General features: G+C 42.2%; 1 protein-coding gene across 2 annotated transcripts; it reads right to left on the bottom strand.

Moving 5' to 3' along the window:
• Positions 1–373: 373 nt before the first annotated feature.
• aqp4 (aquaporin 4) lies at positions 374–13662 on the bottom strand. Of its 2 annotated transcripts, none has more exons than XM_042111730.1 (5): positions 13524–13662; positions 10268–10718; positions 9854–10018; positions 4362–4442; positions 374–3398 (listed from the first exon to the last, which is right to left on the bottom strand). In XM_042111730.1, exons 2-5 carry the CDS (start codon positions 10676–10678, stop codon positions 3132–3134), a joined length of 924 nt encoding a protein of 307 aa, XP_041967664.1. In that variant the 5' UTR covers positions 10679–10718; positions 13524–13662; the 3' UTR covers positions 374–3131. The 2 variants fall into 2 exon arrangements, with proteins under 2 accessions (XP_041967664.1, XP_041967663.1); XM_042111729.1 differs by lacking the exon at positions 13524–13662 and adding an exon at positions 13139–13469.
• Positions 13663–14309: the final 647 nt, after the last annotated feature.

A 14309-nucleotide genomic window follows, 5' to 3' on the forward strand; every position in this document is an offset into this window, starting at 1 on the left:
TGTTTATGCACTGTGGCCATACTGTTGAATGCGATAAAAAAAAAAAAAAAAAAAAAAAAACAGGCGCAGCATCACCTTTTACATCACGTTTAAATAAATTACCTACCTACTCACAAACTAAGGTTTTTAGTTTTTTCAGTTATCATTTCCTGCTGAAACATTTACAAAGACGTTCATAATAAGTTCCCTTTCAGCATCTCTCTATAGTGTCGCAAAGTGATATTAAGAATAATGCTGTAATAAACAATATTCAAATGTGTTTATTAGTAAATTGCTAAATGCAATATATAACTTTTCACGACAATGAAAGGATCACATACAAAACACACACACACTCCGAATTCTCAACATCAAGTTATTTAATATTTCACGATAATATAATTAATATTTATGACCCCAATGCAAACACACCCTAAACACACACACAGACAGACACACACACCAAACATACTCACACACACACACACAGATGCTTTGATGAATATTTCCATATTTAATTGCCCATTGTTAGCAGGAGCTTGCTCTAGGCCACGATTCAGGATGCCAGTAAGTCACCACACCCTTCTCAAACTCCACTTGTCTGCAGCAGTAGCCTGGAAGAAGTGTAGCTCAGGTCATCTGGACCATTACAATCGGCCCTGATAGCACACTATGATCTCTCTATGCTAATATAAGGAATGTTGGACTGTAATACAGTAAGTCCCTCCAAGGAAAGGGACTTTAAATATTTAAAAAGGCTATCTGGAAATGTTTCTTTTTTTTAAATTAACATTCATTAAATGGAGTGATTAGGGTTTAAATTTTAATAAATAGCTGAGGGGAAAAGGAAGTGAAGACAGGGAGCCAGCAAAGCTAACGCCAGGAGTCCCTCCCCGTCTGCATCCTTTCATCTCTAGAGTGAGAGATAAACGTGTGTGTGTGTGTGTGTGTGTATGGTGTGCGTGTCTGTGTGTGTGTGTGTGTGAAGGGGTGGTGGTGGTAAAACAAAGTCCTGTCGGTTCGAAAAGTGGGTACTGAAACCACAAATTCTTCAAAGGAGGTAACTAAGGTGTTCCTCTGCTCCCCTCTACTGGCAACCTTGAGAAAATGCAAGAATTTGTGAGGAAACCCCAGGGGCTTTTACAACCATAAAAACACCAGCAAATACAGAGACAATGTATTTAAGATACATAATTTAAGATATAATTCAGTACACAAAGCCATTCATGAATTCAGTGCACAAATGAATACTCCTTCCCTGTAAAATATGGGCTCGATGGTGTTTTATGCCCCCAACGTTGTCTGCCAGGCAGCGCGGCCACCGTCGACCTAAAGGCATCTTGTCCTAAACCTAACCCTAACCCCTGGCTAACCATAGTGCCTTCCCGACAGCGCTGCCTTGAAGACAACGTCGGGGGCATAAAACACCAAGAAACAAAATATGGACATAAAAAACATGCTGGAAAGAACATGAAAAAATACAATTACATGGATATTGTGTGTGTTTGTGTGTGTGTGTGTGTGTTTGTGTACGTGCGTGTAAGTGTGTATGTGTGTCCATGTGTCTGTAGATGGAAAGGGTTTGTTAAAGTCAATCAATTTTCAATAGAATGTTGAACAATCAATCACTAGCTACTTATCCAGAAACAGTGCTAATCAAGTACGTAATAACAGTTTCACATTTAAGAAGTGGTCAAAAGTTAAAATAAATACAAATCACTCCTAGAAATTAGTCCACCACAATCCACTAATAATCTAGTATTCTTATTTCTAATCTAGTAATTCATAGTATTTAATCACATATTATTTTCTCACACCACATGCAGGCCTATTTATTCCATATGGTATGTCCAAAGTCTCTATAATCTAAATAAAATCAGGTCCATTGTTCAGTAAAGCTATTATACCCGTGGTCTACAATACAAAATAATACATACAGTAAATTAATCTAAAGTCAGTGGTCTAAAATATAAAGCAGCCCTCTGATTTATTTTTTATAAAGTATGGCAGTCATGCATGCTGGTCTATAAGGCACAAATGCCATCTGTCGTCTAGTCAGATTGGAGGCAGAGCCTTTCCTAAAGGCTACCCTGCCCTGCAGTGACCGTGACATGACGTCTTTAAATCTGGGGCTAAGGCACTATGATGTGAGATATGTCAGAGAAATAGAGTCTACAAAACTGAACAACAACAATACAATGCAAATCAAAATTACATAGCATAGAGACTCTCATTCAATGTGCCCTGAGGAGGAGTTGGGTAGGGTTTAAAGGTCATTGTATGGAAAAATGGACATGAGGAGTTGGAGAGGATGAGACACTAAAATCACATGATACACTGAAGAGGACACTAAGAGGACACTAAAATCTCAGCTTGTGATTTCTTAGGATTCTGAGGGTGTTCTGATGGATGAGGGTGTGTTCTGAGGGATGTGTTCTGAGGGTGTGTTCTGAGGGATGTGTTCTGAGGGTGTGTTCTGAGGGATGTGTGCCTACTTACATTTGAGGGACAGCACCCATGTCTGTATGTGACTTGCCTGACAGTGCCAGTACTGTATGCAGTCAGTATATTCAGAAGTGTGTGTGTGTGTGTGTGTGTGTGTGTGTTTGTGTGTGTGTGTGTATGTGTGTGTGTGTGTGTGTGTGTTTGTGTTTAAGATATCTGTTGTATATAAGTGTGCTTTCCTGTGTGTGTGTGTGTGTTTCTTTATGTGTCTTTGACAGTCTGTCGGTCTGTAAAGCATTGCTTTCAATCACTTTGATTGATTGCAGAGGGCTTGATACAGAGTCTGAGGACAGAGTAGCAATGAGGCAAGCAGATGTACACCACTGCAAGTAGTCATACACACACACACACACACATACACACACACACACACACACACACACACACACACACACACACACACACACACACACACTCAAACACACACACACACACACTTAAACACACACACACACACACTCAAACACACACACACACACACACACACACACACACCCTGTGTTGTGGTCCGTCTCTTACAGCAGGTCAGTCTCTTGAAGCCGTGCTATAGTTGAGTAGCGCAGCTTAGCGTTAGCTTTAGCATTCACATTAGGATTAGCAGCATCTGCTCCGGTGCTCTTGTCCTCCCCCTCCCTGACCCTCACTAGTCATACTGAAGATAGCACCTCGCCTGTGGGCGCGCGCTCTCGCTGCTCCAGCCTCTCGGCACGCTCCACGTCCAGCACTGTGAAGGCCGGCTGCTTCTCTGCAAAGTCTCCGAGGTCCGGGTCAGCTACCACTAGCGGCTCAGAGGGGAAGCGTCCTCGTGAGAACACTTGTGAGTAGCGCTGCTTCATTTTGGAGTCCGGACACAGCAGGTACTCGTACATGGCCGCTGCAAGGAGTCCCCCGATTACGGGGCCGACCCAATATACCTGAGAGATGGGGGGAAGAGAGTTATGCTGTTTTCTTTTGTGCTTTGGCAACACTGTACCTACACAGTCATGCTAATAAAGCAACGTTGAATTGAACTGAACTGAATTGAGAGAAAGAGAGAGAGAAAGATGAAACAGGGGAAAGCAGGGGGTCAGGAAAATGAAAAGACAGACTAAGCCAGTGACATTTCAGTATTTTTTTGGTCCGTCTCTTCATATTTTGGTCTTTGTGTCTCTCAGGTCATGTCTCTAGCCTCCTCTTCTCCTTCCCAGCCCACTGCGACATTAAGCAGCTGTCTCCACCATCGCTCTTGCTTGTCACCATCTAGCATCACACCTAACCCTCCCCATCACACACACACACACTCACCCACCCACACCCTCACTGACCCATGACACACACACACACACACCCTCCCCGACCCCTGACACACACACACACACACCCTCCCCGACCCCTGACACACACACACACACACACCCTCCCCAACCCCCGACACAGAAACACACACCCTCCCCAACCCCCAACACAGACACACACACACACGCGCCCACCCACACCCTCCTCTCCTCTATAACACATTCCAGCCGCTGCTAAAATAGACATCTGGCCTTCTGCCCCCCTGTCAGTCAGAGAGGCCGAACCTGACCTCAGAAGGAGTGCAACACACACACGCACACAAGAACACAAACACACACACCCGCACACACCCACAGCCTCACACACACACACACACACACATGCACACACACTCACCCCCCACATAGACACACACAAAGACACATACAGGCGCACACACACACACTCAGACATAGACACAGTGCACCAGACGGATGTCTCATTCGTGACCTTCTAGAGTTACCGGCCCTGTTAGTATCCCCACTGACAGCAGAAATACTGCTTACACATACAAACATATACATTAATTAAACAGACAGGACACCCCAGCACACTCAACACACCCAGTGGTTTTCCCAGCTGGCGGTGACCACCGCTGGTCCAAATGATCGAGCTGGATTCATGCTAGCTCCGGTGTATGGAATCTGAAATGCACACACACATAAATTAACTCAAAAAACACATACTGTATATTATGTATTTAGTCAATTTTTTTTTTTTTGAGGCAGACAATCAAAGGTTTTGCAGGAGTTTCTGTGTTCAGTTGTAGCTGTATCATATTCTTATCAGTCCTCACTACTGAGTGGGGTGTTCACTTAAGAGTGCTTGTTTGCGTTGCACCTTCCATCTCATTACAAAACCACAGTTTCACCACAGGCCCACTTCCTAATATGTTTCAACAGCGGGCAGATCTCTCCCTCTGAAATCCTATTATACCTGTGTGTGTGTGTGTGTGTGTACGTGAGTGTGTGTGTGTGTGTGTGTGTGTGTGTGTGTGTGTGTGTGTGTGTACGTGTGTGCATGTGAGAGTGTGTGTGTGTGTATGTGTGTGTGTGACACAGAGGTGGGAGAGTCACAAAATGAAAGCCCCTTTAATGAAAGTCGCTGGGAGTGGAGTGCAGTGCAGCGTTTGTAGGTTGAGAGCTGCAGCCAAGCCCAGCATGGGGGCCACGCCACGAGGACACTCACTTCCTCAGCAGTGTCCTTGGCAACCGGGTGTGTGACGGAAAAAAAAAGTCCTTCATGCCGTACCCATGTGGCTGCCATTCAAATGACAAGCTTCGCCAAGGACTGAATCAAACTGGGATATCTTAAATATGTGAGAAATTAGAGCAAAGCAAACCAAAACAAGATCCAAGCCGATTCTGTTTCTTCAGTACTGAGTGTACCCATAAGGAAAAACAGTAGTACTAGAAGTACTGGGGTATTTCATACTAACGTCCCTTGTACAAAAATGTGTTTATTTGGTGTTTTGGTGCCTAAAACACCATTGACAATTCAACACAAGTAGTAAAGTGTATGATTCCTGCTAATCACAAAGAGATAGCAGCCCTCTACAGACTGCCGGTGTCCCTAAAAGTAGTCAGTTGTGTCCTCTGGTAGGCCATAGATATTAGAAAGCTAGATACTGCATTGGGCTCCAGAATGTATGTTAATAGCGCTGCCAGCTTGGTGGGGGCTACAATAACTGGAGGCCAATGGAGAAAAAGGTGTGTCTGATTGGAAATCAGACAGGTGTCTGTCTCTGTGTCTATGTGGTGGGCTACCTTACAGTGACAACTGGCCATTACCACTATCAACAGGGGGAACTCAAGCGGCTGTACTGCTGACCTTTAGAAAAAATAGAATTGGATGTGTTGAAGTATTTACATGATACAATAAATGCATGTTACACTGATGTGTTGCACGTGAACCACTTTACACTGCAATAGCATTTCTCATCTCGTCTGTGTGTGCCAAACGAGTCCATTCTCAATTTGCATCATATCACACAAGTATTTAAATCAGTGCAATTGTCCTTCACATCAACATCACATCAACATTTACCTGAACTTTGTGAGGGGAATTGCACACTGAAAGATGCATGGCTCCATATTCTTTGCAGTTATATGATTAAATTGTGCTGTCTAAATCTGGTGCTGTCACTCATAGTCATGACATTTCAATAACAATTTTCTAAGCTTACCTGACTTACATACCTATTCCTAGATAGGCCTACTGTCTACTTAAAATAAAGAAACCACTTGAACACTAGCTTCTAGCATGTTCTTCTTTCAGTAAGAATGATAATTTGCTGTATGATTGTGAATGCTCTAAAAATAAATGTAATTATGCATGTAAAATAACAGGCATCGTCTGCTTTATAATGAAACATCTGCGTTCATTTATTACGTTCTCCAAATAAATACATGAATATAATTAATTGGATGGCCTTGTGCTGCAATACACTATTAGCTTAATTTGTATTCTTGATTAAAATATGTACATTGGCTCCGATGACTCAATGTATATACTGTATATATTAGTTGTCAGTTATAATCATCAAAATGAAAAGAAATAAACACTTGAAATATATCAGTCTGTGTGGAATGAATGTATATATTATCCAAGTTTCATATATTGTTTTCATTACTCGTCAGTTATTATAATCATCAAAATGTAAAGAAATAAACATTTGAAATATATCAGTCTGTGTGTAATGAATGAATATAATATACAAGTTTCACTTTTTGAATGGAATTACTGACATATATCAACTTTTTGATGATATTCTAATTATATGACCAGCACCTGTATATATTTTAAAAGCGTGTTTGCTCATCTTGTCATTACTCAAAATGAATCACTTTATATTCATGATAAGCTACATGGATTTTCCATTACTTGTATAATTGTAACTCCACATCCGCCTAGATTGCTATTATAGATGAGTTTGTCTTGTTTACTGCATATTTTCTGCACTAGGACAGATTGAACAGTGTCCCCTGTATTAGCATTAGTTGAATACAGTTTTTAAAATTACACCTCAGTAACAGAACAAACCTATCACAGTATACGCTGGACTTTCTCCAAGACTTTCCATTGACATGCCTCTTGAACTTCCTACATTATAGTCATTGTAGTCATAGAGCCTATGTGGTTTCTGTGGGTTTGAAATATTAATTTTTGGAGAGTGGTTGGATTGTCTTTAGAGGTCATTGAACACGGAGAAAAATTATGTCTCCATTTTTTTACCTGTTTCAACCCTATTTTTTTTTATTGTATATATCACTGTAATTAACACCAGAAATCTCGCCTAAATCACTGGCTATGTTGAATAAAGTTCACAAAACAGTTATTTTCAACAGAATGATTGTATGTCAGTGTTATGATTGTATGCCAAACAATTAGAGTAAAACTATTAGAGATAAGATCAATAACCAATCAGTTTCACCATATACACATACTCCATTGCTGAAAGATAGCAAAAACATAACAGAATGACAGATGAGACCTTGAACAACATTTAATTCATTTACATATACACAACATATTAGATCTCACCTCCACAATTTCCTCATCAAAATCTACAACTAGTCTACTAGACCCTATTCCTACTCACCTTCTTAAGACTGCTCTCCCCTTCCTGGATAATGTTTTGCTCTAGATTATAAATAATTCAATGCTATCAGGGCATGTACCGCAGTCATTTAAGACATCTGTTATTAAGCCCTCCCTCAAAAAACCTAGCCTTGTATCAATACTGGTCCTCCTGGACCTCAGCGCTGCCTTTGACACTATAGACCATGACATACTACTACATACTACCTAGGCTTGACAATTTGATAGGCATCAAAGACTCAGCACTCGCTTTAGATCATACCTTCTTAACCGTCAACAATTTGTACAGGTCCATAATAAACCATCTACCCAGATTATGTTAAATATGGAGTGCCTCAAGGCTCAGTACTGGGGCCCCTGTTGTTTAGCAGATAATACACAACTATACTATCTCCATAAAGCCTGATGAATTAATCCCATTAGCCAAACTTAACACATGTATAAGAGATATAAAGACATGGATGACGAATAATTTCCTGCTTTTAAACTCAGATAAAACAGAAGTCATGGTTTTAGGTTCTAAAAAGATGAGGGATATCCTATCCACATCACAGGCTACATACTGTATAGTGATCTTCCACTGACCTCATCCACAAGTGTTAAAAACCTAGGAGTTATAATTGACCAGGACCTAGCACTAAATAATCACATAAAACAGATCACCAAAACTTCATTTTACCATTTAAGGAACATTTCAAAGATAAGGAAGTCCTTGCATCCTGCATTAAAAGAGGACACCTCTTTTGTCTGCTTCTGACAGAAGAAGCACTTATCTATGCTGGCAGCAGCTGCTGCTGAACAAGTGTACAAAGTGCCTCTAGATGGACTTGATGCAGTTGCAGGTGTTGCTGCAGGTTCAGAAGATGGTCTACCACGTCTTTTCTGAAGACACTGAGTCCTGCCTGCTTCACATGATTTCTAGTAGTGAATCTTAGCATGCTGCAGATGCTCACTGTTGCAGGTGGATTTGTAGCAGTTCCTGTGCCAAACTGCTTTGTTCTGTTGTAAAATAACTGCACTGTAACATTGTAATCATTGGCTGATCTGTGATCACCATCTCCATACTCTCTCATGGACAAAAACAAGAAATTTGGCATATGTCTCTAGTGATGGGTCATTCACCAGTCCACACATATCTGCCACTGGATACATAGCCCAAAATCTTTTCTTTTAAAATATGTGTGCCATCACCTGACTAACAGAAAGACACACCAAAGAATATAACCTAACTACAGTAGACTGTGCCACCATGAACTATGAAAATGTGCTTGTTCAAATGTAGAAGGCTAGAAGGTCACTAATATCACCAACCATGAAGAACAGAGCACTATGTGCTTCAGGTTATTCGATATTCTAAATTCTATAACTGCCAGCTATCAACAGCCAACTGTCACTGCTAGTGTCTCTCTTTCTCTTTCTCTCTCTTACAGACATACACACACACTCATCTGTCTGTCTATCTGATCCTTTTACCCTTTCTTTTCTTCACACTTACATAGGCTACGGAAGGCCTTACAGACTTCAGATGGTACTAGCTATGTAAAAGTCTATTAAACTTGATTTAACAGAGATCTCTGCACTTTGTGCTCTGAATGGGTGTAGACAAGAACTGGCAGAACAGGCTAGGCCTACACTCAAGCACACTAATAGGCATGAATTGATAGTATTGATATTGAAGTATAATTTTGTATAAAGTGGACAATTTTGAGAATTGTAGGCACAATTTCTTGTTAAAGAGATCAATCATCAGCCTAAAAATGTTTTATAATGTTGTATTGTTTGTGTGGTCCACTTTTGGACAATGTGAGGTTTATGGACAAAACACCAAATTTGACCTTTTCTGAATTTGACCTTTGATTTAGGTCCTTCAAAACCTTCAAAAAACCTCAAAGAACCTAGAACAAAGATATTATACTCTCCAAAAATTAACATGCGAATTCCACAAGCCCCCAAATTAGACACATAGGCCCCCCTACTAATTGGTGATGACCAGTGTTTCTTTCAAGATAGTCAAGACATCACCTTGAAGGAACCAATGGTAATTAACACTTACTGTTCACTAGGGGTTGTAAAGGTAAACATATTCGTACCGAACCATTTAGGTACAGAATGTTAGGTTCGATACAGCTGTGTACCAAATGCAGGGTTGAACAGTAATCAACAGTAGGCTTTTTTGTGTGCGGAAATCAGGAAATCAAAAATTAACCGAACCATGACTTCAACACCGAGATACATATTGTAATTGTGATTTTTGCCATTATGGTCCGTGTAATCAGTTCAAACCTTGCTGTTCACTGACCAGCAGTCTCTTGAGTATCTCCTTCTGGTCAAGATCAAAGGTGCTTGGAAAGCGCCATTAGACTGACCAGTCTGAGTGACATCCCCCTCTCAAAAGAAAGTAGTTTTATCCATCTATGTGCTGCGAGATCAGCTGATCATCTGATGGCATACTTACAGCAAACAGATGTCCAGTGCACACAGACAGGCCGATGGCCAGGGCTGCCGACCCCTTCAGGTCAGTCCGCTTTGGGTCGCAGGTGGCACAGATGGTAAAGAGCAGCTGGAACGTGATGAGGAGCTCTACTAAAAGACCAGCGCCAACCGACATGCCAGGGTTCACCTGCAGAGGGCAGCAGAGAGTAGTGTAAGCGCAGAGAAAGTAGCAGGGCTTCAAACACAATGCATGTCACACTCACAGCTATGCACAACATGGACCCCCCCTCACCCCTGCCAAACACACACACATAAAAAAAGAAATTATTTAAAGCTTTACTTAAAGTTGATGAAACATCTTTATAATTGTAGTCTTTCTTTGGTTGTACTAGTGAAGCTCACTGGTACATTTTTAAAGGTCTTGTAAATCCCTCACCTTAGTGACTCCTAGGCCACCCCTGACAGCCTCTGGAGTGATGGCGTACAGCATCCCTGCCCCAATCATCGCCCCCACGCACTGCGCCCCCACATAGAACACCCCTTTGGCCAGACTCAGTTTCCGCGTGGCAACCATTGCCACGGTGACGGCCGGGTTGATGTGGGCACCACTGATGTGGCCAAAGCACTGGACAAGCGTGGCTATAGCCAGGCCAAAGCAGAGGGAGATTAGCACCAGGTCAGGAGGGTGAGTGGGTGAGGTGCTGCTGGCTGGGGCGGTGGCGTTCGTTGGGGAACCCCAGGCTATGGTGGAGCCCAGACTCAGCAAGACAAACAGGGTCATGGCCAGAAGTTCGCCGAAGACGGCACGCCAGAAGTCTTGTGTCCACACGCCGCGGAACGCTGCCATCACAGACCCACAAGAGCACACACAACAGGGGATGCACCTCCTGTGAAGAGAAGAGAAGAAGAGGAAAGAAAGGGTCAGGAAAAATAAAGAGATGGACAATCACAGAGAGTGGTGTGACATTTGTCCAACATGAAGTGGATGTACCAAAGAAGCAACAAAAACTCAAAGGTAGAATGATCTGGCAACCCATTAGCCTAGCATTCAGTGGCCAACTACTGATAACTGTTCAGGGTAAGAGTGCTCTGGATTGCACCTAAACCAAACACATCATTTGGTTACTGCTGTCATAATGATCCAACTCCTTAGGGTAAATGCAATGTATCTTAGCCCCCGTGCACCACTCTCGCTTCTCAGAGCTACTCCAATCTGTTGCTGCACTAAACCGAGAGAACATTAGCCTACTGCGCCGCTGCGTAATGTTGTTGATCTTGAGTCATAAAGCAATCTGACCCAAAGACCTCCGTGGTAAGGTAAGACTAAGACCGTTCGGTATTTATGGAATGGACCACCGGAGGAAAATAGGGGAGGGTCATGTCTTTTTGTTATTTGTTGAGGGGAGGGTCACCCAACTTTTTTTAGTCTAGGAGGGAGGGTCACCCAACTTTTGTATTCATGAACACAGCTAAATTTGGCCCGTCACCCAGGGCCTCGCGTCTGATTGGCCTCACACCTGGCCAATGATGACATTCTTCATAAACGCCTATTAGCCTAAGCAAATGCTTAACGTGGCCTAATGTCCTAAAACAACGATCAGTGATCACCACATTTCTCTCATATTGTTCCTAATAATCACTAAGAACCTTCAAAAAATTTAGCATGAAGTCATACTAGGCCTATGAACTTTAGGTGACGTGACAGCATGTTTCTTCAATCTCCTTCACTGACGCCTATGGAAAAGGCTTAACGTCCCAAAACAAGGATCAATGATCATCAAATTTCTCTCTCATATTGCTCCTCATAACCATCCATAAAAGTCTAGCCTGAAGTTTTTTTTCTTTTTGAGCAGCGCCGAATCCCAGGACATAGCCTAACGCACTGGACCAATAGGCTCGATATTCTAAAGGGGACAGTAGGCTACTACACAACTTAAAGAGATTGAACAACCCTTCCCGAAATTGCGGTCAGTGACTGGCATCGAACGAAGCTTTTCGAAGTTGAATAGGCTATTAAAAACTATTTGCGCATCGTCACAGGAGAGACTATTGGGCTTGCCCTTCTATGAATGGAAAAAGACGCTATTCGCTGGCCTATAATTTCATTGATGAGTTTGCGGCAAAGTAAGCAAGAAAATGTTTTTTTTCTGAGTCAGGATATGGCGAGTCAATGTCATTTATTTGTCCAATGTTAGCCTACCAGTTCCATAGTGCACATCTTATCAATACTTTGAATGTCGTGTGTTTCTGAACATTGACAAATAACGTTCAGCACAATGATTCACGCCTAATTAATTACCCCTGTTAAAGTGTTCGCCTTTGTTACACTAGTTTGGTTTCGTGATGTAGCTAAGCGGCTTATGTCCAAATATGTGACTCAGCTAAAGTTATAGGCTATAGCCTACAATTTTCCCCTCTTAAAGACAAGCTGGTGTAGCCTATTAGCCTACTATTAAAATGCACCGACAGTAGGCTACGTAGGCTATCTCATGATTTCATGCACGTAAGTGAAAAGTGCCTTGCACCTGTCAAGTTCGCACAGGGCCTCGCACCCCCTTGACAGCAGGAGAAGACAGCGGGAGAAAAAGTTAAAATAGTACGTGATAAACCTGGAAAAAGTTGACAGGTATGTTTTGGTCCCGATGATTATTTGTGAAATTTTGCAAACGACAGCCTTTCAAGGCATTTCAAGGAAGGAGTGGTAGCATGCAAGCTCCCAAACTGACCCAGTAGGTCTTTAGAAGGCATCAATAAATTGTTGGGGAGGGTCATGCGTTTTTTCTCAATCACTTTGTGGTGTCATAGAAAAAAATCTTGCCGGCGAGGGAGGGTCACGCCTTTTTTGACTGACGCTCCCAAAACTCCTCCGGTATCCCCTTAAATAAATAGCGAACAGTTCCTAACCGGAAACGTATTAAAGGTAATGACATATTTTTAGGGGATCAAAGGTCTTTGAAAACGATGGCAGATGTTTAAACAAAGTAGCACAAGCAAGCATAGCACTTGTTCAAAATTATTGCCTATTTTTTTCATAAATTCAGATAATGCGACCGAATATGTCACTTCTGCACATTACCCTAACCTGACATGCCAGCATTTTCGGATAGAGCACAGAGCATTCAAATAACTCACCCTTTGTTTATTATGGACATTAGTGAATAGAATATGACGCCAAGACTTTACGGTTGACTGATTACCATGCATTTAGGTCACTGGATATAATTACTATGCGCGCAAGTATGGCTACTAAAATGTAAGTTTGTGTGAATAAAATGCCTCGAATAGGGATGAAGAAAGCGATACTTACCTATAACAATTGCAACTTGTCTTCCTCCCAATTTCAGGTATATCACCTACCATATCTTTTACTGCATCTCAGTTGGCTACAGGAGCTGGCCAAAACGAATGTCAAAACGTGCACCACAACAGTCGCGATCTTTCAAAAACGTCAGAACAAACTTTTTAGAACTGCATGAGTAGTTGAACGCAAAAGTTGTGTTGCTCAGGAATCGCATACCACGACCTCTTGCATCCGCCGCCCCCCCTATCTCTCTCTCTCTCTCTCTCTCTCTCTCTCTCACACACACACACAGAGAGGGCTAGAGGGTGGAAGAGGCGGATTTCGTTGCCCTCTCGCATTTAGCCTATACAGTATACCATACTATAATGAGCGCTTCTGCCGCGCACCAGACCTCTCCAATAACTTTCTTCAATGGGTTGTCGGGTCATCCAGGGTCAATACATCTCAACTCCGCCACCGAACACGTAGACACAGCAGCACTTCCAGAGCACAGGCCACATGAATATAGACCTCCTCTGGGTCAAAAGATCACATTATTTCAAGTGAGCACCTCTCATGCCCAAATAGAAGGACACTAAGTTATTTGATGACCACGGGTGATCTTGTTGCATTTGCTTATCACTGCTACTGTTACTTTCCCTGGTGCTAGACAGGCACAACACAAACGAAGTAGCCTATATTTCGACACAAGTGTTTTCTTTCGTCTTTTGCCTTTAAACACCTGTCATGGCATACACACATTCTTTATCGATAGGCTACAATTGTCAGTTGATGCCATGAAAACCTAGCGAGATCGTGGTCAATTGCAGTCCCGGCGCAACCACCATGCGCATCACGCACTGTGCGTAGGGCACCAAGGGACAGAGGGGGCACCATAATTTAGCTAGAGTAGCTTTACTGCAAACTGCCTTTCACTCTTCTTAGAGAACGTTTACAATGTCAACATGCACCAACAGCATCTTACATAAGGATGATACTTGTTCAGGCACAACACAAACGATACTGACCATTTATAAAATGTGAGAAGGCACTTTGATATAGGCTGCACGCACTGTGATTTGGACTGTGATATAATATGAAGAGTGGTCTTTGCCTTTGTGTAATGGAATTGGTGAGTCTTGAAGTCTTCATTCGTTTCCCTTAAACTAAGCATTTACATGAAGCACGTGATATGCCA

The sequence above is a fragment of the Alosa sapidissima genome, chromosome 12 (genome assembly GCF_018492685.1).
Source record: "Alosa sapidissima isolate fAloSap1 chromosome 12, fAloSap1.pri, whole genome shotgun sequence".
NCBI classification, from domain to species: domain Eukaryota; kingdom Metazoa; phylum Chordata; class Actinopteri; order Clupeiformes; family Clupeidae; genus Alosa; species Alosa sapidissima.

Bases quoted from the DNA above. Each gene is read 5' to 3' on its own strand.
- aqp4 (XM_042111729.1), bottom strand. From the start codon at position 13,191: ATGGTAGGTGATATACCTGAAATTGGGAGGAAGACAAGTTGCAATTGT. The intron at 10,019-10,267 runs GTGAGGGATTTA...TGCCCTCTGCAG, and splicing joins GTGGCCTAGGAGTCACTAAG to GTGAACCCTGGCATGTCGGT. The intron at 4,443-9,853 runs GTAAGTATGCCA...TGTGCATTTCAG, and splicing joins GCACTGGACATCTGTTTGCT to ATTCCATACACCGGAGCTAG.